At 36.5% G+C, this 26,465-nt stretch overlaps 1 protein-coding gene and 1 pseudogene across 2 annotated transcripts in view; one reads left to right on the top strand and one right to left on the bottom strand.

Annotated features, from left to right (window-relative positions):
* Window positions 1-26,465, top strand: part of RB1 (RB transcriptional corepressor 1) — a 173,862-nt gene that overhangs the window by 135,524 nt on the left and 11,873 nt on the right. Inside the window, exons 18-21 of the mRNA XM_008056952.2 lie at window positions 15,399-15,517; window positions 18,858-19,003; window positions 20,822-20,967; window positions 25,556-25,660. Of these exons, the coding sequence (XP_008055143.1) occupies window positions 15,399-15,517; window positions 18,858-19,003; window positions 20,822-20,967; window positions 25,556-25,660 (516 nt within the window). The remainder of the gene's footprint in view (window positions 1-15,398; window positions 15,518-18,857; window positions 19,004-20,821; window positions 20,968-25,555; window positions 25,661-26,465) is intronic.
* LOC103259272 lies at window positions 5,022-6,201 on the bottom strand (annotated as a pseudogene). The gene has a single exon (XR_504226.1). The product of XR_504226.1 is annotated as an S-adenosylmethionine synthase pseudogene (transcript).

Below are 26,465 nucleotides of genomic sequence, written 5' to 3'. Positions count from 1 at the left end.
CGGGTCTCGAACCCACGGGCTCAGGCAGTCCACTCACCTCAGCCTCCCAAAGGCGCGGGATTACAGGCTGAGCCACCGAGCCCGGCTATGCAGAAGATTTAAACAAGACCCCTACCTATCACCATACACAAAAATCAGCTCTAGATGAATCAAAGACCTAAACATGAAACCTCAAACTATAAGAACCATAGAAAATGCAGGCGACACCCTTATGGAAATTGGAACTGGAAACCAATTCCTGATCAAAACCCCAAGTGCCCATGCCATAAGAGATGAGGTTGACAAGTGGGACCTCATCAAACTAAAAAGCTTCTGCAAAGCAAAAGAAACCATCAAGAGAGCAGGGAGACAGCCCATAGAATGGGGAAAAATATTTGCCCACTGTACATCTGACAAAAGCCTAATATCTAGAATCTACAAGGAACTCAAATGTGCCAAAAAGAATAAAACAGCCCTATTAAAAAGTGGGCAAAAGATATGAATAGATACTTCTCAAAACAAGGTTTTATCATGATTACTAGAAAGGAGGAAGACCCTCATTAGATTGAAGATAGTAGTGATGGGAGAGGACTTTGACTCATGTAACACTTCTTTCAGACAATGGCTGTTTATTTTTTAATTGCATGAATTTTGTCATCTCCCTTGCAGCTGCCTCCCAGAACCACCATAGCAGACACCATCTGGTAATCCTTGACCCAGTTTTAGAAATCTTAGCTAATTTTGAGTTAGGAAATTTTTCTTTAAACAATATTTTAGAATTGGCGGAACAAATACAAAATATATTGTGTATATTACATTTTTTAAAAAAATACTTTAAAAAAATCATCATCACAAGGTAACTTAGGTTGAAAGAAAGAAAATAAAAAATTTTGAAATAGGACCTTATTACATTTATGTATCTCTCATTTTCATTAACATGTTGACCAGGATATCAATTTAGTATATGCATTTTACAAGACAGTTTAAGGTATAAAGTTGTTTGACGTGTTCATGTGTATACAATTATGTGTCCTTGATAAAATCACTACTCCTCTAAAGTTTTTAAGTTCTTAAAAATATCTGCTCTTAGTCTGTAATTTAGCAAAGGGATTGTTGTTTTGAAGGACTTTTAAAAAATTGCTTTAAAGTGATTACCTTTCATGAAAACCTAATTAGAATTTTGGGCCTATTTTGCTTATTTCTAGAGTTTGATCTGATTATAATATACATTGTTTAGCACTGTCAAAAGACTCACAGTTTACTGTTGTTTTGTGTTTGTTTGGTGTGTGTTTTTATACCAGACACTTAATGCTGAAAGGGGAAATGATATTTTATACAAGCTCTTTGTGTTTAGTAAATTTTGTAATTATGTTAAGCAAATATTGTAGAAATTGAAGATAGCGAACACCTGATTAAATAAGATGCCTTTGTGTTTCTGCTAGAAGAATTATTATCAACAACATTTGGCTTTATTAAGTAGTGTGTAATGCCATGACTAGCCTTGGTAAAATTTATTCATGCACTTGTTTTATTGCTGCTTTTTATTATATTAAGAAATTAATGAACGATTATAGTATAGTCATAGTGGATGAGATATCAGATTCTAGAGCCTGGCTGACTAAATTTCAGTCCCAGTTTTGCCACCTGTTAGCCTCAGTTTCTGTGTTTGTAAAGTGAATATAGTAGTTCTTACACCATGGGGTTTTTGTGAAAATTAAATACACACACATAAGAAACATTTACTAAATGATAGCGATTATTGTTAATAACAGATGTTAATGTAGATTTGTTTTTCAGTAAATGAATAAAGTTTTGGATAAAGGTGAAAAATAATAGATTAATAAAAGGTTATTAATTAAAATGTCATAAATATCCTAATAATTATTTCTAGCAAACTTTCTTTTTTGTGTTGGATTCTCACTCTGTCACCCAGACTGGAGTGCAGTGGCTGCTCTCGGCCACCGCAGCCTCAACCTGCTGGGCTCCGGTGATCCTTCCGCCTCAGCCTTCCAAGTAGCTGGTACTACAGGCACACGCTACCATGCCTGGCTAATTTTTGATTTATTCTGGAGATGGGGTCTCGCCAAGTTGCCCAGGCGTGTCGCGAACCCTCGGGCTCAGGCAGTTCACTCACCTCAGCCTCCCAAAGCGCGGGATTACAGGCTGAGCCACCGAGCCCGGCTGTCTAGCAAACTTTCTACTCATTTGTTTTTTATTTTTAAAAAATAATTTAAAAGAGTTTTTATTTTAATATTTATAAACATCAAATGTTATTGTTCCACACTTAGGATACTAGTGTATTCAGTGACAATTTACTAAAATAGCTAACTTTTCTGATCCATAAAATGTATAATGATAACACTTAATTCAGACTTATTTTGAGGATCAAATGAGATAGTACATTTGAATAAAACATTTGTAAACTGAAAGTATTTTAATTCACTTTAATTCTTGTCTAAGCAAATCATGAAAACAATAGACACATAGTTCTATTTTGCCAGTGTATCTTAAGTTAAATAGCTTTCATCATCAGTTTAGTGCTCAGTGCCCAAAAAAATAAATTTTATGCCAAGATTGTGCAAGTGAGAGTGAATGCCTCTTTAAATTTTTCATCCTAGGCACCTCCCTCGTTTTCCTAGTCCTGGCCCTATTTTATGTTGCTTATAGACATTTTTTTTCTTTTGGATAGATGACAAGCTGAAAGATATTTTTGTTGATGATGTACTACTGCTGAAATAAAAATAATTCAGATATATTGGTTGATGATTTTATATTTTCAGTTCTGCTATTATGAAGTTAAAGACTGAAGTAAATTAAGTAAATAGTATATATTTTTTTAAATTTCACAGATTAATAGAGTTAACTCCTGAGTTACATGCATCCAACTTCAAAAATAGTTTATTGTCACTAGACCTGCCTTGTGTATTCTTCAGACATATTGAAGCTAGGAAGTTAGAAATTGATAGAAAATTATGTCATTTGTAACAAGGCTAAGGCAATATGGATTATGATGAGTTCTGTCACCTAGAACGCTTTCCTGAAAACAATACCACGAGTCATTTAGTTATTAGTAAATAATTTACAATACCTACATGGTGTTTAGAGTCTAGTGGTAAGTAATAGATAATAAATAAGCAAGGAAATAAGTATGTGACAACAAATTCAGAATAAATGCTATGAAAGAATAGACTTCTCTCATAAAGCATAAAGAAGGAGATCAGGTAAATGGAGTGGGTTCAAGTAAGATTCTGTGCTAGGCGCTACTGATGTAATAAGGAGGACAACACAATTGAACTAGCGTATCTATATTATATTAGTGATTTATGACAAGAAATAACCCTATCCTAAAATGTAGTTTCTGTTATAATAGGTTTCCCATTTCTCTTAGAGTAGTCAAGTGTTTTAGCATAGTCTGTAAGATTCTGTGTGACTGAGCAGCCACTTACTTTTTTAACTTTTTCTCTAGCAACCTCTCTACCACTGTAATTTAGTCCCAGTGACCTCTTTCATTTCCTAAGAGAGCACCAGTTTCTTTTTCTTTTTTTTTTTTTAAGGTAGAACCTAGCATTTTATTTAGATCTTCATTAATCTGTTGAAATTGAAAACCAGACATACGTAATAAACCTCCAAAAATAGATGCTGAAAGGCACTTTCTGCTTAGGGTAAGCAGTCATGGAATAAGCATGTAAACAAGCTGGCTTTTCTGTACCACACCAGCCAAGTCAGCTTTCTCCATGGCCAGCCGCACCAGCTTTGCTCTCCCTTCTGTTAACACCAGTCAGACCCCCTCTAGGTCTAACCCAAGGTTTTTCTGTAGGGCACCTTGGCTTACCTGGGAATGCTGGAAGCATGTTATTAAAGGAATCATGGTGTTGAGAGAAAAAAACATCTTTTAAAAGCTGCCATCTGAGGTGATGGCTTCTCTGTACTTACGCCATACCCCAGAATACAATAAATAAGCAATTAGAAAACGTTCAAGTATGAAGGGATTTTCTCCTCCCCACCAAAAGCACTGCTCTTTGAAGGAAGCTGGTTTCTCTGTAGCTACACCAGCTGTTCAGAAAGCTCATTGGGCCTGGTTTTGAAAATAAAACAAAGTTAAGACCCTGGGAGGAGTTATTGTACAGCGTGGAGTACAGGCTTTCTTATAAAGAAAAAAAAAAGTTATCTGGTACCCGAGTGTGCAACCTACAGACCCTCAGGTACTGCCCTGTGACATCTCTGTATGACATCACAAGGGTGCCAAGTGCCTGTTTTTCTAGAGCTAGGAGTTGGTGAGGTTTGGCTAGTGTTGACACTGCATAGGATTGGTTTGCTAAATAAAAACCTTATTACGTATGTCCTCCAAAAGACAGCTGAAAATGGAGATTGATTTGGTGCTGTTGAAGAGGTGGTAATTAAGAGCATAAGCACCAGGGAGATGGTTTAATAGTAACTGCCTTTTTTTGATGTCAGGCTAGAGCTCCAGCTGGAAACTTGTGTTGTATGCAAGACTGACAGGGTAGGGAACACTCCCTGACAAAGAACTACATAATTAGAAATGGATCAAGTTACAGGGAGGATAAGGGGAGGGCTTCACATTCATAATAGAGCTCAAGACATTACAAATTCATGTTGACAGGGCTGTGGCATTGCCAGACAGGCTATAGTGGAACTACAAGTACTTTATGTGGCATTACAAGGACATTATCAGCATCTGGTGGGAAAGTCAATGCAATTAGGACTTTGGAGCGTTGGGTGATAGGGCACAAAGGTTCAATTTCAAAGCATTATTTACTACAGTGTTGTTTGTTTCTAGGCAGTTAATGAATCAGCTATGCTCACTAAATTTATTATAATGGTGGCCAAACACTTAGGGACAGAATAGCCCAACTTATAGTCCCCCACAAAAGCTAAAATTCATGTCATTGACTAGAGTGACTGCAACTGATCAGGAGCTGAAAGAGAACAGGAAAATTTAGCAAGAAGCTCCCTTTCCCTCAGAGCTTGAAGGCTTCTCTGTAGCCTACGCCAACAAGTCTGGAGAGAAAAGTCTAACACTTTCAATATTTAAGCTTTTGGGGCACTTCCCATGGGAAGCTGTCCCTACCAAAGTGGCCATAGGCTGTAGTCCTCTGATAAATTGGCTTCTTCAGATCCAGATCCCTGACAGTGACCCCAGGGTGGAGATCAAAATTCTTCTTCACAATCTCTAATAGTTCTCTCTCCCTCTTCTGAGAGGTACCATACTGGAAAATGGTGATAGACGATGGATGAGAAACTCCAATAGCATAAAAGACCTGAACAAGAACCCTCCTGCACAGACCTCCTTTAACAAGGGATTTTGCCACCCAACGAGCAGCATAAGCAGCTGTCTACCTTGGTATTATCCTTTCCTGAAAAGGCACCTCCTCCATGAGCTCCCCAACCACCATAAGTGTCCACAGTGATTTTCCAGTCAGTCAAACCAGTATCACCCTGAGGCCCACCAATAACAAATCTGCCACTTGGCTGCAGATGGTAGATTGTGTCCTCATCGAGATATTTTGCAGCCACCACAGCTTTGATGACCTTTTCCTTTAGGGCATCCCTCATCTCATCGAGACAAACTTCTTCATCATGCTGAACAGATATAACAATTGTGTGGACTCTAATAGGAAGCACAGCACCTTGATCCTGCATATACTCACAGTCACTTGAATTTTCTAATCAGGGCGTAACCAAGGCAAAGTACCATTGCAGCGTAGTTCTGCCAGTTTGTCATTGAGCTTGTATGCCAAGACAGTGGTTAAAGGCATACACTCCTCTGTTTCATCAGTGGTAGCCAAACATCAAGCCCTGGTCTCCAGCACCAATGTCTTTGTCATTCCTGTCAAGATGAACACCTTGGGCAATATCTGGTGACTGCTGCTCCAGGTCCACCAACACATTACAAATCTTGTTGTCAAACCCTTTGGATGAATCATCATATCCAATGTGTTCAATGGCTTCACGAACCTCTTTCTGGTAGTCAACAGCAGCTCTGGATGTAATTTCCCCAGCAAGAAGGATCATTCCGGTTTTAGCAACAGTTTCACAAGCCACTTTGGCGTCAGGATCCTGCTGAAGGTGGGCATCAAGGACATTATCACTGATCTGGTCACAGATCTTATCTGGGTGGCCTTCCCCCACAGACTAGGAGGTGAAAAGGAAGGTGCTCTCCTTGATGAACGCCTTGTGGAAGCCATTGAGCTGCCGGTTCATGCTGGCGGCGAGCACCGGCGGCATGTGGGAGGAAGGGCTGTGGCGGCGGCGAGAAGTGCGAGCGGGGACCGCATTCCACTGGGGGAGGGTGGGGCGCAAGCAGGCAGCGCTGGGCAGACCTAGCACCAGTTTCTTAGCACATGATCTTTCACCTTATGGAAGACCTTTGCCTCCTGCTCCTCTCAAAGCACTGCCTCCTTTTCATCTTTTAAGACTCAGCGTCCATGTCACCTTCTCAGATCAGTCTTCCTTGAACTCACACCATCTACTTGGATCTCCCTCTTTATGGTTTATGAGAGAACTCTGTTCTTTCATAGCATTGTTTTGAATTTGTTCTCACATACTTATTTCCTTGCTTATTTATTGTCTGCCTCTTCCCACTAGACTCTGAATATCATGTGGATAGGAGCTATATCTGTTGACTTATCACTGTACCCAGAGCCTGGTACATAGTAGGTATTCAATAAATGTTTGATGCTAAGTGGATAATGTTTCACCTATAAAAATAATTTTCACTTACTCCAAGTTGCCAAAAAAAAAACCAAAACAAAACCCTATTATATTCCACTGCATTTCACTTTTTAAAAAAGTCTTTGAAATAATAGACATTCTGAAACAGTATACATGTATATACTTTCTTTATTATTAAGGTGCACATACTATGCTTGAGTAATATTTTAGGGAAAAACCTTGGGAGAAAGGAGTAGATTTAATATATATATATTACTGTGGTACATATACATGATGGAATATTATGCAGTCATAAAGAAGAACAAAAGTATGGACCTTGCAGCAGTTTGAATGGATTTAGAGTCTACCATACTCAGTGATCTATCACAGAAACAAAGAACTGAGTACCACGTGTTCTCACTCATATGCAAACCCAGAACATTTACCATAATACAATAAGAACGGGATTGGCAGTAGCAGGACACTGCTGGGGGGGTGGTGCAGTTTGGGACAAAGGGAGGCCCAAACTTTGCTGTATGATGTATACCTCAATCTGAATTTAAAAAAAAAAAAAAAACCTTTAAAATAAAAAATTTTTAAAAATTATATATATATATTTATATATGTGTGCACATATATATTTTATATATAGGGGTGTGTGTGTGTGTGTATATGTTTTAGGCCTGACATGGTGGTTCACACCTATAATTCCAGCACTTTGGGAGGCTGAGGCAGGAGGATCTTTTGAACCCAGGAGCTTGAGACCATCCTGGACAATATAGTGAGACCTCATCTCCACAAATAAAATTTTTTAAATGTCCAGGCATGGATGGTGTAGGTAGTCCCAGCTATGCCAAAGGCTGAGGGAGGAGGATCACTTGAGCCCAGGAACTTGAGGCTGCAGTGAACTATGATTGATTGCACCACTGCACTCCATCTGGGCAACAGAATGAAATCCTGACTCAAAATTATGAATTTTTTATTTTTAAAGGATTTAGTGTATATGTTGTTGTTTTTGTTTGTTTGTTTGTTTTGCTTAGGCCTGAGCTACTGTGTTCAGCCAGGGATTTAAGGGTATATATAACTAAGAAATTTCCATTTTTAATCTTATCCTCACTATTAGGTGGAGTTAACTTCAGAGAACTTTGAACACTTTAATCTTATCACTTTATTCATTACTCAACAAATGTTATTGAGCCCCTACTGTGTGCCAGATAGTTTCAAACATTTTAAACATTGGGGATATTGTTAGGAACAAGACAGACAAAGCCTGTACCTTCCTGTATCTTGCATGCTAGTAAGACAAACAGTTAAAACACAAGTAAAATGAATCCATAATATAATATAATCTCAATGAATCCATAATATAATATAATCTCAAGTAGTGAACAATGTTATGAAGAAAATAGAGCTGTTTGAAGTAGGAAATAAGTGGAAATATGGCTGTCTTACACAAGCTGTTCAGAGAAGGCCTTGCTTAGGATATGCTATTTGAGGAGATATGTGAATAATGGAGTTGGTTGAGTCATGGGAAGCTCTGGTGAAAGAGCATTCCAGGCAGAGGAAACAGCAAATACAGAAACTCTGAGAAAGGAAGGATCATACCACTTTCATGGAATAGAAACATGACCAATGTGGCTAGAGAAGTCAGTATAAGGTCTGAGAGGTAGTAAGGGACCAGACCTCAGGTGGTGATGTGAAAAACAAGATACGGTTTTGGATTTATTCTAAATGTGATAGGAAGCCATGGAGGTTTTAAAAACCAAGATATGGTTTTGGATTTACTCTAAATGTGATAGAAAGCCATTGGAGGTTTTGAGTATGGACATAGGGGGAGAAAGTAACATATTTGCTCTGTTGAGAGCTGAGAGGCAGCAAGAGTAGTAGTATGGAAACCAGTTTGTAGGATGCTTTTGCAGTAGTACAGACAAGAGATAATAATGGCTTAGATTCTAGTAATGTTATAGGAAATAAAAAGAAGTCAGACTTGGAATATATTTTGAATTTACATTCAACATGACTTGCCTGGTAGCTTAGACAATAGAGTGTGAGGGAAATAATAATTAAAGATGACTCCTTGTTTTTTTGCTCCGGGCAGTTGGATATAAGGAGTGATTTAATGATATGGGAAAGACTAGGGAGAAGCAAAGTTTTGTTTGTTTGTTTGGTGGTAAAGGATGATTGAAGCTTGTTTTATACATACACATCAAGTGAAGATGTTGGGTAGGTGAAAGAGGACAGATGCTTCTGAAATAATCCTTCAAGGCTATCAGTATCTAACAGTTGGAGTGTTGTTTATCTTTATGACTCTACTTACTAACCTAGGGTCTGGTATAGAATAGATATACAACAGATGCTGGGTGGATGGATGGACTAGTAGGCATACATGAATATATTTGGACAAATACAGTATCCTTTGCCTAATGGCATTTGTAGGTATAAATAAGAAACACAGGCCGGGCGCAGTGGCTCACGCCTATAATCCCAGCACTTTGGGAAGCCTAGGTAAGAGGATTGCCTGAGCTCATGGTTCTATACCGGCCTGGGTAACTAGGTGAGACATCATCGCTACAATAAATCAAAAAATTAGCTGAGTGTGGTGGTGCATGCCTGTAGTTCCAGCTACTTGGAAAGCTGAGGCAGAAGGATCACCTGAGTCCAGCAGGTTGAGGCTGCAGTGGCTGAGAGTGTGCCACTGCACTCCAGCTTGGGTGACAGAGTGAGACTCCGACTCAAAAAAAAAAAATCACAATCATAATAATATTAAATATTTATATAGTATTTATATAGCACTTACTCTGTGCCTAGCACTGTTGCCAGTGCTTAACATGTATCAACTCACTTCTCATAATACTCTGATTTAAATTATCATTAATATCCCCATTGTACAGTTGAGAAAAATGAGTCTGACCAGTGCTAGCCACTAAGAAGTTGGCTAGATTCGAACCCGTGTAGTGTGACTCCAGAGTTTGTACTCTTATCGACTGCACCATACTTCTTCCCATTGTCATGGCATACTCATCATCATAAATCAATATCTATATCTATGTCTGACTACTTGGTTTGCGGCAGAGTGATAAAAATGGTACTTGAGTGAAACATGAAGACTATTGATGAGAAATGCCTCTTTAATCCTTAAAGGAGGAATTTACTTTAGTAAAAATCTATTGGGCTGATCTGAAGCACGAACCAGGTTCAAAGCCATATCTGAGAAGTAAGTAGAACACCTAATTAGTAGTATACTTAAGTCCTATTAATTACTTATCTTTGTGAGGTCTCAGAATCTCTTAAAATGTCATTGTTTGAGAGAAAAATGGTAGTAGGCTACTCCTGCTGAATATATGTGGGTTTATACCCATAGCATTTCAGTTAAAGATATTCAATTCATCAATGGCTAGAAAGGGTAAAACATTGGGTGAAACACTGAGTATAACATACACGTATTAGCTGGAGTGAATTGGTTGGGTGTTCTTTGTTAGCATCACTTTACTCAGATGAAAGCCATTATGCTTATATTGCACTTCAGAGTGCCCCTAATGAATATAGGACAAAATGACTTGACAATTGAAATTATATTATGGGGGTTATAGAGTCTCTTTCTTTTTCCGAATCATACATGCCACCTTCTCTTCTGACGCCTCCATAGGAGAAAGCCCACACCTACCGCCATAGCCACTCTGAGAATTATTTCTGTAGTGAGTTACAGATACTAGCTCATCTTCTGTTGGTTCACCATAACTTTAAAAAGGGTTGAAATTTATCAAGCTTTTGAGGTGATTCATATAATGACTATATTATTAGCATATCTTTGTATTCAAAACTTATCAAGTACCTACTTGACATCTAGAGAGAAGGAATATACATTTTTAAAAAGCAATTTTTTTTCCTCTTGGAAGTTTGGTGTTGAGAGCATCTTTGTCAAATTCATATCTACATCTAAAAAAATCAAACCAGATCACCGAAAGGAGAGGAAAGAGCTGAATGTTCACGTAGCTACATGTGGGCACTTTATGTGTTATGTCATTTAACCCTGCAGAATGGGTACTGTTATTCCTGTTTTTCAAGTAATGAAACTATGGTTCAGAGAGCAAAACTTTACTAGTGAGCTTTGGTAAACAGAATCTGAGCTTATATCTCTCTACTCTCTATTTCCAAAATTTATGCTCTCACTGCTAACAGCTTTTTTTTTTTTTAACTAGTTCTTTATTCTTTTTTTGTTGAGATGATTTGAGAGCAGGATGAATAAGGAAAATAGTATCTATGAATGTATTGCTTAGGCATGAGTAACTTTCTATTCCAAAAGACTTGAGTAATCAGCTTTTTCCTCCTTTTAAAATTTTTTCTTCCTGCATAACTTCTGTGTCTCTCAAGTTGCTGTTTGTTTTGTTTGGTACTTTTAAATTAGAGACCTTCCTGAAATACTTGATTTACATTTATATATAATAGTTAATCACTAAAAATTAGTTAGAGGCTCCAAGAACCTGGATAGGGTTGGTGAACTTCAATGTATGGTTATTTAGTAGGATAATTCCTTAAGAAATCCCATTTACTATCTTTAGGTCTTTTCTCTTGAACTTACATGACTCAGCTCTGACTCTTCTGACTTCATGCCTGAAGGACATGATGGCTACAAATCTTCTAGGATCTGGAGACAGGAAGCAGCCTAGGATATACAATATTCATTATATAATCCTTTCCTTAGTCCTATCATTTATAATATGGTAGTTCCTCCCTTGATTCTTTCAAGAGCTCCTGAATAATTTTATGCGAATAATAAACATTATTTTTTCCCATCAGTAAAGAGAAGAGAAAGGAAGGAAAATATCTGGAAGCCTGTCTTATTCTTAAGTGGGCTTCCAACCAGTCTTTCTGTTAATTGCTATTTTACCCCACTGCCCAAAAGTACCTGGTATCACCACTTCCAGACCCTTTTGATGGGTTAAGTTCATTTGATTGGGTTGAGTTCCTTAATGCTGGTTTCCAATTCAGTTTATTCTCATTTACTGAGTAGGTTACCACTTGACCATTCACTTTCCAGCTACAAATTTTGAATCTGAAAGGTTTATGTCTTTTAAAATACGTCAATTTATTGCCATTTTAGTGAAGTTTTATGAGAGAGTTAATGGATGCATTTAATTCACTGTCTTTAACCAGTATTGTTTATTCTCGGAAGATTCAGTTTTACTTAGTTTATTGTGATTTTTATCATCCAGAAGTTTTCAATTTGTTTGTATTCAGGTGTGTTCATATTTTCTTTATGACTTCAGGGTTTTGGTCAGACTTACAAAGTCTTCATGAGAAGTTATAAAGATATTCTTTTTTATTTTCTTTTAATATTCTTTCAGTTTTATTGTTGTTGTCGCCGTCGTTGTTGTTGTTGTTTTGAGTAGAAGTCTCACTCTGTCACCCAGGCAGGAGTGCAGTGGCACACTTACGGCTACTGCAGCCTCGATCTGCTGGACTCAAGCAATCCTTCCATCTCAGCCTTCCAAGTAGCTGTAACCACAAGCACACACCATCATGCCTGACTAATTTTTTTTTAATTTTTTGTAGCAATGAGGCCTTGACAAATTATCCTCTCAGGTAATACTCTCATCTCAGCCTCCCAAAATGCTGAGATTACAGGTGTGAGCCCTGGTGCCTGGCAATTTTTTTTTTTTTTTTTTTTTTTTTTGAGTTGGGGTCTCACTGTGATGCCCAGGTTGGAGTGCAGTGGCATGATCATGGCTTACCACAGCCTTGACCTCCTGGGCCCAGCTGATCCTCCTGCCTCAGCCTCCCGAGGAGCTGAGACTACAGGCACGTGCTACTATGCGTGGCAATTTTTTTGAATTTTTGTAGAGATGAGATTGCCTAGGCTGGTCTCTAACTCCTGGGCTCAAGTAGTCATCCTGCCTTGCCCACTGAAAGTGCTAGGATTACAGGCTTGAGCTACCACGCCTGGCCTAGTTTTGTTTTTTAATATACACAATTGATTTTGTGTGTATTCTAAAAGTGTAATGGCCTAACATTTAAAAAAATTTCTAGCTGATTTTCCCAACATTCTACTGAATATTCTTCACATTAAAAGATATAGGCCGGGCTCGGTGGCTCAGCCTATAATCCCAGCACTTTGGGAGGCCGAGGTGAGTGGATCGCCTGAACCCTTGGTGAGACCTTGGCGACTTGGCGAGACCTCATCTCTACAATAAATCAAAAATTAGCCGGGTGTGGTAGCGCGCGCCTGTAGTTCCAGCTACTTGGAAGTCTGAGGTGGAAGGATCGCCGGATCCCAGCAGGTCAAGGCTGCGGTGGCCGGGAGCAGTCACTGCACTCTAGTCTGGGTGACAGAGTGAGACCCTAACTCAAAAAAAAAAAAAAAAAAAAAAAAATACACACACACACACACACACACACACACACACACACACACGTATTCTGAGCGGTTTATATTTTTACATACTGATGCGCCATTTCTACTTTTGATTTATACTCATTTGGTTTTTTTGTCTTTCTTTGGTAAAAGGTGAAAGATTTATACGCTCTGAAGAGAAACCAGAGTGTCTTTTTTAAGCATTAAAAAAGTAGACTACATACGGTCCCCTTTTTTACAGAATCTGCTGTATATACTTACAAACAGTTACCTCTAGAAAATTACAACTTTTGAATCGATGCTTTTAATGATTCTTACTGCTATTCTTACATCTTTATAAATGATATTTTTAAAATTACACTTTAAAATTTTTTGTTTAGGTATTTTTTATACTGATTTTATAACAGCAGTCTTGCTACTTTTATTCAATAATTTCTCTATAGATTCATTTGAGTTTTCTGTATTGGCAGTTCAATCACCTGTAGATAATGATGATTTTTGTTGTTTCTTCCTTTCCAATTCTTTTTTTTTTTTTTCTTGTCTTACTGAGCTGGGACCTCAAGTACAATGCTAAAAAGAAGCATGATACTGGTCTGGCCGTCTTTGTCTTGTATTTGATTTGATTTTTTAAGGAAATTCTTTTAATGTTGTATCATTATATATAATATTTGCTATGGGTTTTTTTGTTTGTAGATGACATTTACCCAGTTAGAAGGTACTCTTCTGTTTCTGATTTACTGAGAGTTTCCTTTTTTAAAAAAAACAAAAACTATGAATAGGTTTTAAAGTGGGAACTTTTTTTGCATTGATTTGGATAAGATTTTTCACCATAGAATTATTAATGAAGTATATTGCATTATAGATTTTCTGATATTGAACCAATCTTACAACCTGGATAAGCTCAACTTGGTAATTATGTATTTTTTAAATTGCTATTTGGGTTGCTACTATGATTGTTCCACAATATATATGGGGGGATTGGTTCCAGGAACCCCCACAGTTACCAAAATCTATGCACACTCAAGTCCTGCAATCATCCCTGTTCTACCAGCAATACAAAAAGCTGACCCTCTGTATAAGTGGAAATCCTGTATTTTTTAACTGGTATTTGGTTGAAGCATATAAGTGGGCAGTTCATACCAATATTGTTCAAGGATCAACTATATTTTATGTTTAGGATTTTTGTATCTCTGTTCATGAGTAAAAATAGGCTATAATTTACCTTTTTGTATTATCTTTCTACAGGTTTTAGTGTCAGTGTTGTACTAGCTTCATAAAATAAGATGAAGAATTTTTCTATTTTTTCTACTCTAGGAAGACTTTGAGTAAAAGTGGAATTATCTGTTCCTTAAATGTTTGGTAGAATTTGCTGACAAAACCAAATAGGTTTGGTGTTTTCTTTGTGAGAAGGGTTGTAATTACTTGTTCGGATTTTTTAATAGTTATAGGATCATTTGAGTTATTTTATTTCTTTCTGAGTTTTGGTAATTTGTGTTTTTGTAAGAACTTTCCAGAAAATAGTTTTCCAATTTATTGGTCTTAGTTTTTTAATTTATTGGTATAAAATGATTCATAACAGTTCCTTATTATCTTTCTAATCTTTGTCTATGATTATGTCCCATCTATTCTCTTAAAAAACAAAACAAAACAGGGTCTCACTCTGTTACCCAGGCTGGAGTGTAGTGGCATGATAATGGCTCACTGCAGCCTTGAACTCCTGAACTCTGCAATCCTCCCACCTCAGCCTCCTGAGTAGCTGGAACCACAGACGTGTGCCACCACACCTGGCTAATTTTTTTATTTTATGTAGATACAGGGTTTTACTGTGATGCTCATGCTAGTCTTGAACTCCTGGTCTCAAACAATTCTCCTACCTTGGCCTTCAAAAATACAGGGACCACAGCCTGAGCCACTGCACCTGGCCTTATGTCCCACTTTTCATCCCTAATACTGCCTATTTGTCCCTTCTCTTTTTTTTTTGATCAATTTGCCTGATGGTTTATTTAATTTATTAGTTATTTCAGAGAATCATTTGTTAGCTTTGTTGATCAAATGATGTATTTTTTCTTTATTTTGTTTTTGGTTTCATTAGATTTTGCTCATATCTTTATTTCCCTCTTTCTATTTTTTTTTTCTTTTTTCTGTCTTTTCCCCTAACTTCTAACTTCTTTTCTAATATAAGCATTTAAGGTTATACATTTTTCTACTCCTTTTTTGTGTGTAGTACAAAAATCGGAAATTGGGAATTTTGAAGTGAAAAGAGGATTTTATTCTGACTTCTAAATGGCCGCTGTTAATTGTGCTTAAAATTCATAGTGCTCACCATGTCAAACAATATGATTCTGAGAACATTATACTTACTAACGTTGTTTTAATCTCATTGTGTTTCATATAGGATTCACCTTTGTTTGATCTTATTAAACAATCAAAGGACAAAGAAGGACCTACTGATCACCTTGAAACTGCTTGTCCTCTTAATCTTCCTCTCCAGAATAATCATACTGCAGCAGATATGTACGTAGAATATATATTATGTTATCCATTCAAACAGCAATGAGATTTTGAGCATAAGTGTAATGTGGCATTCTATATAAACACTGTGGGAAATAGAACTTTGACTATGACATTGTTTTTGCTTTTAAGAATTAGGAATATGCTGGGTGCGGTGGCTCAAGCCTGTAATCCCAGCACTTTGGGAGGTAGAGGCGAGAGGATTGCTTGAGCCCGCGGGTTCAGGACCAGCCTGGGCAACATGATGAGACCTCGGTCTCTACAATAAATAAAAAAAAATTAGCCTGGTGTGGTAGCGCACAGTAGTTCCGACTGCTTGGAAGGCTGAGGCGGAAGGATCGCTGGAGCCCAACAGGTCGACACTGGGGTAGCTGTGAGTGTGCCACTGCACTCCAGCCTGGGCGATGGAGTGAGACTCCAACTCAAAAAAAAGAATTAGGAATATAAGATATATGACCCAAATTAGGTCATATAAAGGAGTACAAAGTGCTACCAAATCACCTAGGATTGGTGTAATGAGAACAGTTTTCATGGCAGTTTAGGTATCAATTTAGATAGGTCTCAAGGTTGAATAGGATTTCCCCATGGAAACTGGAGAGAACAGAGGAGACAGAGGAGTGTGTTCTAAGAGCCAGAAATAGCATGAACTCAAAAGCATAACAGGGAAGCAGATACTTCAGAGAGTTTTTTTTTGTTGCTGTTTTGTTTTGAGTTGGAGTCTCACTCTGTCATCCAGACTGGAGAGCAGTGGCACACTCACGACCACCCCAGAGTTGATCTGCTGAGCTCCTTCTGCCTCAGCCTTCCAAGTAGCTGGAACTACAGATGCACACTACCACACCCGGCTGCAGAGAGTATTTTTTATCGGTGTTTGGTTGAAGAAACTCTGCATATAAGTGGACAATTCATACCAGTGTTGTTTGACTCTCACAGATCAGTACATTTGGAGTGAAGAACAGGACAAGTGTAGGGAGTAGTATGGGATATGAACTAACACACAGTTGATTTGCATATGATGGTGGTTATAGGAAGCAATAGCTAACATTTATTGAGGGTTCACTGTGTGCTGGGCAGTTGCTTAAGTACTTCTGATTTATTTTTTCATTTAATCTTCGTAACAGCCCTATAAGGTAGTAGATATTGTCAGCCTCAGTTACCTATAGAATAGGAATTAAAGAAGTAAGGTAACTTGTTTAAGGTCAGCAGAAATCAAACTCAAGCTATCAAATCCCGAGTCCATGTTCTTAATCACTCTGGCTACATTGCCTTTCATAGAAATATGCCTAATGTCATGTTTCCGTCTAATTCTGTGTAGGACATTGACATTACAGTGTTCTTTGATTAGCATAGGGACCATTTTCCAGAGATGTCATTTCCAAGCTAACTTGTACACAAAGTATTTCTAGCATCTAGAGACTCTGTCTTCGTGTATAAGTTTGTGTTCTAGGTAATACTTTTATATATAAAGGATAAGCCTTTTATTTAATTCAATAAGCAGACATTTGTTAAGTGCCAGGAAGTGTTGTAGACACCAGGAATATAGAAGTAAGATGATCTAAGTCTTTCCCCTGTCATTCTAGAGGTGACGGTGAACAAGTAAATTAACATATAAGATGATTTTAGAGCATGATAAATGCTATAAAGAAAATGAACAGTGATGAGGAAGGAAAGAGGAGGAAAGGAAGAAGAAAGAAAGAGGGAGGGACAATCATTTTACAGTTCTCCCTGTGTACATGGTTATAAAATTTGTATACTTGTTCTCTAATTAAAACAAAAAAGAAAGAAAGAAAGTGATGTGAGAGGGTGATAGAATGTTTTGAGATACTTTCCTTTCTCTGATTAAGTGATATTTTGTCCTGACACCCCAAAGATAGGCAGATACTGGCCAGGCAAAAATCTGCATGATGTACATTCCTGGGAAAACAAACAGCAATTGTAGTGACCCTAGAACAGATTGAAATTTTTTTAAGGAACAGAAAGAAATCCTAGTGTGGCTAAGGTATAGTAAAAATGGTACAAGATGAGATGGAAGAGGCAGACTGGGGCTAGATCCTACAGGTTCCCATAGGCCTTAGGAAGGAGTTTGGCAAGAATACAGCTTTCTATAATTTGTATTTTCAAAGGACCACTCTCTGGCTGCTCTTTGAAATGCAGGTGGATTTGGGGGAGAGAAGGGGACAAGGTAAGGAAGAAAGTGAGGAGACCAGTTTGGAGACTATTTCAGAAGTTCAAATGATAGATGTAAATAACTTGATCTAAGATATGGTCTTAGAGATGGAAATGGAAAGATCTGGAATGTATTTAAAGATAAATTTAATAGGTTTTACATCATATTTGAAGGATTGGGAAAATGGAAAAATTAAAAATAGCCCCTAGATTTTTTTACTGAAGACACTAGATGTAATGTGGAGCCATTTTTTGAGATGGGAAAAACTAGGGGAAGAAATCCAGAACTCTACTCTGGCTTCATTAAGTTTGAGATTGAAGTAGTGATATACGGTGGGTAATTGGATATTTGTACCTGGAACTCAAGAGACAAACTTTTGCCCAAGTTAAGTCAGTCTGAAGTATTGTCAACTAGTGAACTGAAGGGCAATCCAAAGTGAATAGTAGACCAGATACCGGTTTTTCTAAAATAATTGTGATGGTGAGCCCCCTTTCCTAGTGTACTAGTTAATATGCTTCCAACTGCTAAAACAAAATCAGAAAGTAGATCTAGATTATTCTGTTTTAACAGAGGGCAGTGCAGAGTGATAGAATTGCCGGAAATTGAGTTAGAATATTTGCTAATATCTCTGCCTTGATTTATGCCTGACATGTTTAGTATACAGGTGCAAATCTCTCTTAATGTTATTTGAAGTATTCATATAATTCTGTACTATGCAATTTAGGTATGTGTAGAGATGATTTTATATTGTGTGTCTATGTGTGTAACTTAAATCTTACATATGAATCATAGTTATTAGTAAAAATTTTATAACACAATAAGTTGGTTTTTAAGATGGAGTCATTTTATAGTCTCAATCTCACTATAATTATTGAAATATATATATAGAGAGAGCTATTCTCTCTCCAAGGCAGGAATTCAGGGAAAGTCCTTTGTTAAAATATAATTAGATGTGGTGATGACAAGCAGTTTTCCTATTAATCTGTATTTTCCAGATTGCATTTAAATAGGGAATTTGGCATCGAATAATGGATTAAATAGATAAGTACCTGCAATGTATGTATACGTACAACCCTGAGGAGTGTGTCTGTGCGTGTGTATGTATGTGTGATTCTTCAAATCACAAACTCCAAATTGCAAACTTCAAATGAAGACTTTTCCTTTGAATATATCTAGGTATCTTTCTCCTGTAAGATCCCCAAAGAAAAAAGGTTCAACTACACGTGTAAATTCTACTGCAAATGCAGAGACACAAGCAACCTCAGCCTTCCAGACCCAGAAGCCATTGAAGTCTACCTCCCTTTCACTCTTTTACAAAAAAGGTTAGTAGATTATTATTTTTTGAGAAAATGGATTTTCAAACAAGACTTACGGGGTTAAAATGATGGCTCTTCTACTGTCTAGGTGTGATCTTGGGCAAGTCACTTAATCTCTTTGCTTCAGTTTTCTTATCTATAAAATGGAAACGATAATAGTGTACCTTATAGTAATAATCTACCTTACAGGGTTTTTGAGATAATTAAATGAACTGATACATATAAAATGCTTCCAACAGAGCCTGGCACAGAGTAAACACTCAAAAAGTGTTAGATGTTATTGTTGTTGCTGCAGCTGTTGTTATGCCTTCAAATTAATGTTTGGGAATATTTGTCCCAGCATTACTTTTGCTGTTCAGGCATGTATGTAGAGATGAGATAAGTATGCTGTTACCTAGTGCAGACACATTTTCTGGATATTTTCAGTATATTTAAGAAGGCTAGTAACCAGGTTGTATAGCATTCTCTGATTGCATATATATGCAGTAGGGTGAGGAGGATGATTTGAGTGTATGTGTGTGTGTGTGTGTGTGTGTGTGTGTGTATGCACTTGCAAATGCATACCCACTAGGAGCTTTTTGAAGGAGAGTGAAAGGTCAGATTCTTCTGTGATAAGTCTTTTTCCTGATTTTATTCAAGTAAGAATTATATTGAACTTTACAGGCATATTGTAAAGCCTAGGTCTTAGTATATAGTAGTGGTTCTTAAAGTGTGGTCCCTAACCAGCAGAATCTGCATCACCTGGAAAACTGTAGAAATAAGAATTTGGGAGCTATACCCTAGAACTGCTGAATCAGAAACTCTAGGACAGGGCCCCCAAAACCTTGTTTTAATAACCCTCTAAGTAAGTCTTATGTGTTCTAAAGTTTAAGAACCCCTGGGACAGATTGTTAGCTTTAAAAATATCTAATTACCTTATGTAAGTCTTTAGAATGTACATATAAAAGGTCTTTATATTTAAAGTAGATGGAGAAAAATTCAATTTTGAGAATTCCTTTCTTTCAAACTTGTATTTTCACTAGTATTTTTTAAAAGAGTCTAAAGAAATTTCATATCATGGTTATGTTACACTTAGGTAATCTATAAGCCCACTGTTTTTCAAAAGAATATGCTCAATTGGTATTTTATAGAGAAATGCGTGGTTTGACTTTTTTTAAGGATAGGAAAGATTAATAGATACTGGCAAGTCCTTTATTTTTAAAAAATAATTGTCTCTCTTAAATATTGATTGTGGGAATTGCCAGCATCTGTGGTGAGTGATTACCGATGGAGCTGAAATAAACCCTAAATGGTTTGTCTAATTTTACAGTGTCTTATGATCTTTCCTCCTCTACCTTCTACCTTCACCTCAATTTCATGGTATAAGAGTTAATTCAGCAAGTATTATTGTACTTTCTATATACCTAGCACTGTGCTAATACTAGGTTCATTTATTTATAAGGAAGATAGTGGTAGAATTGAGGTTACTGTTTAAATGCTACTTCATGGCCGGGCTTGGTAGCTCGGCCGAGGCGAGGATTGCCTGAGCAGCTTGGTGAGACCTCTTGTCTACAACATATCAAAAATTAGTCAGGCGTGGTAGTGCACGCCTGTAGTCCTGGCAACTTGGGAGACTGAGGCGGAAGGATCACCAGAGCTCAGTGGCCGTGAGCTGCACTCCAGCCTGGGCGACGGAGTGAGACTCCAACTCAAAAAAATATATGTACATATATAAATAAAATGCTACTTAATATCATTATGTCTAGAGAAATTTAATAATTTGAAAAAATTCACTTGTAATTAAAAATGAACAGTAAACATGACTAATTCTCCTTATCCCTATAGTGTACCGGCTAGCGTATCTCCGACTAAACACCCTATGTGCACGCCTTCTGTCTGATCACCCAGAACTAGAACACATCATCTGGACCCTTTTTCAGCACACACTGCAAAATGAATATGAACTCATGAAAGACAGGCATTTGGACCAAGTAAGAAAATCAAGCACTTTACCTTCTCTCCTTCTTCCCTACTTATTTGTAAACTGATTTCTAAAGAAAAGACTCAATTCAAATGAGAAGCTAGATCAATTTAATATATATCCACTTGTTGACTACCATTATATTTTTGCTGTAATTCTTACTAATTAGGGCTTTATAGCTCAAGAGTATATTTCAGTAACTACTTATTTAATGACACAAAAGATCTTACCTGTAAAATATCACTTGTTTATGGTAGGCTTTTTCTGTGTTGTGGTGAACTAGATTTCATGTTAGTGTGGAAAAAGTATGAGACTTAAGAATCATTTGATTTAAACAGTACCAAATGAATGAATGAAGTTAGTTTACAGGGAATGGTCTTCCATATCCTCCTTTTTCTTCTCTATGAAATGGGCTAATAAGAATAATATTTTTAATAATAATTTTATTGATATGATTCATATACAAAGTGTACAATTCAGTGGTTTTTAGTTTATTCATAGAGTTTTACAGCCATCACCACGATCAATTTTAGAACATTTTCTTCACACCAAAAAGAAATCCCATGCCCATATACCTGTTAGTGCCGCATCCCCATTAGTCCCCCATTCCCCATCACCCCCTAAGCCCTAGGCATCACTAATCTACCTTCTGTCTCTATAGATTTGCCTCTTCTGGACATTTCACATTTATGGAATCATGTGATGTATCTGGCTTCTTTTCTTTCTTTCTTTTTTTGAGTTGGGATCTCACTCTGTTGACCAGGCTGGAATTCAGTAACACAACCATGGCTCACAGCAGCCTCAACCTCTTGGGATTAGGTGATCCTTCTGCCTCAGCCTTGCAAGCAGCTGGGACTACAGGTGCATACCACCATGCCTAGCTAATGTTTATTTTTTGTAGAGACGAGGTCTCTCCATGTTGCCTAGTTTGGTCTCAAACTCCTGGGCTCAAGCAATTCTCCCACCTCAGCCTCCCAAAGTGCGGAGATTACAGGCAAGAGTCATTGTGCCCTACCAGTGTCTGACTTCTTTTCTTTAACATAATATTTTCAAGGTTCATCTGTGTTAAATCAGTACTTTATTTCTTTTTATTGCAAAATAAAATTTCGTTGTATGGATATATACCACATACATGAATCATTCAGTTGATGAACATTTGGATTGTTCCCACTTTTTGGCTATTTATGAATAATGTTACTGTGAACATTCATGTACAAGTTTTTGTGTGAACATATGTTTTCATTGCTCTTATATACCTAAGAATGTAATTTCTGGGTCATATAGTAACTCTGTGTTAACCTTTTGAAGAATGGCCTAATTCTTTCCAAAGTGGTTATACCATTTTACATTTCTATGAATAATGTAAAAGTTCCACTTTGTCTGCATCCTCACCAACTTTTATGTGTCTTTTTCATTATAGCTATTCAGTGGGTATAAAGTGGTATCTTTGATTTGCATTTCTCTGTTTTAGCTAATGATGTTGAGCATATTTTTATATGTTTATTGGCCATTTGAATATCTTTAGAAAAATGTCTATCCAGATCCTTGCCCATTTTTTATTTCCTTTAAGAGTTTTACAGTTTTAACTCTTACTTTTTTTTTTTTTTGGTCAAGGTTGTTTTGTTCCATTTTGAGCTAATGTTTGTATATAGGGTGAGGTAGGAGTCCAGCTACATAATTTTGCATGTGGATAACTAGTTATTTGAGCACCATTTCTTAAAATCTTTTCTTCCCCCACTGACAGTTGTCAAAAAATCAGTTGACTGTAAGTGTGCAAACGTTTATTTATTTCTGGACTTTCAATTCTGTGGTGTTAATCTATATAGCTATATAGATTATATACTTATGCCAAGACCACACTGACTTGTTTACTGCAGGTTTGTAGTATGTTTTGAAATAGAGAGGTGTGAGTTCTCTACTTTGTTCTTTTTTTCAAGATTGATATGATTATTCTGACACTTGCATTTCCATATAAATGTTAGGATCAGCTTGTAATTTTCTATAAAGAAGCCAGCTGAGATTTTGATGAAAAGTGTATTGAATTATAGCTCAATTGGGGGGAACATTGTAATCTTAATAACATTTTGTCTTCCAGTTCTTGAACATATGATGTATTTCTATTCATTTAGATCTCCTTTAATTTCTTTCAACAGTGTTTTGTGGATTTTAAAGTGTAACACTTGTTTTGTTAAATTTATTCCTAAGTACTATATTTTTAGCATTATTGTAAATGAAATTATTTTTTAAATTTGATTTTTGAATCATTCTTTTGGAAGTATGTAGAAATACAATTAATTTTGATAGTGTATCCTGTAACCTTGCTGAATGTGTTTATTAGTTCTAACAGTTATTTAGTGGACTCCTTAAAATTGTCTATGCATAGGATTATGCCATCTTTGAATAGAGATAATGTCATTTCTTTTCATTCTGAGTGACTTTTATTTTTTATTTTTTGCCAAATTACCCTGGCTAGAACCTCCAGTACAATGTTGAATAGAAGTGGCTTAAGAGGGGATCTCCTTGTCTTTGTTTCAGATATTAGAGTCTTTCCAACAATTGATATGTTGGTAGCTGTGTTTTTTGTATATGCCCTTTATCAGATTGAGGAAGTTTCCTTCTATTTCTGCTTTCTTGAGTGTTTTTATCATGAAAGGGCGTAAGATTTTGTCAAATGCTTTTTTCTTTATCTATTGAGATGATAATGTGGCTTTTCTTATTGTATTGTTATGGTGTGTTACATTAATTGATTTTCATATTTTAAACCAATCTTGCATTTCTGGAATTACTCTTATTTGGTCACAGTAGATAATTCTTTTGATGTTTTTCAAGGTTTAGCTTGCTCTTATTTTGTTGAGGATTTTTGCATCTATAATTACAAGAGATGTTTTTAGTTTTCTTATGATGTCTTTATCTGGTTTTGGCATCAGGAAAATTCTGGCCTCATAGAATTAGTTGGGAACTTTTCTAATTTTGGAAGAGTTTTTGAAGACTTGGTATTAAGTCTTCTTTAAATGTTTGATAGAATTCATCAGTAAAGCCATCTGGGCCTGGGGTTTTGTTTAGTTAATTCGTTTTTGGTTGCAAATTAAAGCTTAGATTTTCTGTTTCTTCCTGAGACAGTTTTGGCAGTTTGTATTATTCTAGAAATTTTCCATTTCATCTTACTTATTTTATTGATATACAATTTATTTGTATATAATTGTTCACAATATTTCCTTATAATCCTCTTATTTCTGTAAAGTTGGTAGTAATGTTCCTAATATGAATGATATTTTGAGCAAAATATGGATTATTGTATAAAGATATAACAAATATATATATTTTACAAGAGCATATTTGGATGTATAAATTCTAGTGTGTTGGATTGTTTAAAATAGGGTTAGGGTTCTACTGCTTTGCTACAGTATTGAAAGACAGTAATGCTAAGGATTTAAGATGATTTTTGTGGGAGGTGTCTTAGGTAAAGTACTGAATGTGAAATTAGTAAAGAGGATACTGAATGGCATTCTTTTTTTTTTTTTTTTTTTTTTTGAGTTGGAGTCTCACTTGGTCACCCAGACTGGAGTGCAGTGACCGCTCCCGGCCACCGCAGCCTCGACCTGCTGGGCTCCAGCGATCCTTCCGCCTCAGCCTTCCAAATAGCCAGAACTACAGGCGCGTGCTACTACACCCGGCTGATTTTTTTTATTTATTGTAGAGATGAGGTCTCGCTGCCCAGGCGGGTCTCGAACCTGCGGGCTCAGACAGTCCACTCATCTCAGCCTCCCAAAGGCGCGGGATTACAGGCTGAGCCACCGAGCCCGGCATCTGAATGGCATTCTATGTGAAAGAAAGAAAGAGTGGGCTTGGGGCTTGTTGGATGCTGAACAAGAGATGATGATTTGGTATTCTTGGTAGATGACAGAAAGAATATTGCAGAAGTAATGAGTACTTAAACTGGTGTACAAAGTTCATACAAATTAAGAAAATCTGACATTGTAAAGTCATTGGGAATTATTATTTTTGCATTTAAAATATCTTTTTATTGAAATGTAATGTGCATATAGAAAAATTTGTGTATCATACAGACACATTCTAATGAAAATTCGTCAATTAAACTCACCTGTGTAACCAGCATCCATGTCAAGAAACATAATATCATCAGCAACACAGAAGACTCTCTCTTGCCCCCTTCTAGTCACTATACCTTCCTTACTACCACCACCAAGTTGTGTTCGGTAATATTTTATCTGATAGTTTGAAACTTTTTGACACCTGGCTTTATTTATTTTTCAGTGCTAGTTATGCAAAATTTACTTATTATTGTTTCAGCATTTCTCTTCTGGGAAACATTTAAGTGACGGGAGCCAAAGTTAGAGTTATTTATAAACCAGATAACCAGTCCTGAATAATTGAGCGCTGGCTGTTTGCATTTTGTTCTTTAAACACAATTTGGGTTAAGCACTTCGCATAGAGTCAAACTGAGCTCAGGATGGAAAGAAATAGCTGTAGGAAATTGAAATTTTCTTTTTGGAAGCTGAAAGAAAAATAACAGTGCTTTTTAGAACAAAACCATATAATAAAATTCTGACTACTTTTATATCTCATTTATTTACTAGATTATGATGTGTTCCATGTATGGCATATGCAAAGTGAAGAATATAGACCTTAAATTCAAAATCATTGTAACAGCATACAAGGATCTTCCTCATGCTGTTCAGGAGGTAGGTAATCTTCAACAGTAATATTTTTCTGATAAATTCATGTCCATAACATAGATAATTTTAGTCATTAATTAGATCATTTATTCTGACTTTAGTATGTAATTCACAAGTCGAATTTTTGCTTTTATATTATTTGATAGTTATTACAAAATGGAATTGGAAAGCTAAGGCAAATTCTGAAATTATCCCTGTTCATAGTTTTTTAATGCAGCTAATAAGTAATACTATATCTCAGCAATAAACAGGAGATATATAATAAACTTGACGAGTCATAGGACTTTAGATGTTCTTTTATTTTTATTACTTTATAGGAAAAGCCAGTATTATAATGAAATAATTAAAATTTCCAGTGTAAACACATTTTGTGTTTCCAGTTTGCTTTCCCTTTAGACAAACAGTAGTAGTAAAATACACTTGATATGACACATATTTCATACTCTTCTTCTGTGGCAAGGGGTTGTGAGTTCTTTTTCCAGATTATCAATGGCATTTTAAAAAGTAATACAAACCAAGTTATTTTTGTTTGTATGTTTGAATTTATTGCCAAAATCCAATTATTTTAATTGTGTATATCAGAGGCATCTATAAAGCCTCTGTGTTTTTAACCTAACTGAAATTCAAGTAAACTCTTAACTATCAAAAAAATATATAATGCTTTTACTGAGTACCTATTGCATGAAATGGAGTAATGCACACTTCTTGAACCTTTATAGACTGGGGGATGCAGGAATATGTAGGCCAGAAAATATAGTCTAAGTATCGGTGGATGGTATCATTGACTTTTGCTCAGCTCTGGCCCTTTGAT

The sequence above is a fragment of the Carlito syrichta genome, unplaced genomic scaffold (assembly GCF_000164805.1).
Source record: "Carlito syrichta isolate Samal-C Ts95f unplaced genomic scaffold, Tarsius_syrichta-2.0.1 Scaffold302582, whole genome shotgun sequence".
NCBI classification, from domain to species: Eukaryota; Metazoa; Chordata; class Mammalia; order Primates; family Tarsiidae; genus Carlito; species Carlito syrichta.
Note: the sequence above shows the minus strand (reverse complement) of the source record. Positions and strands in the feature narration are given on the sequence as shown.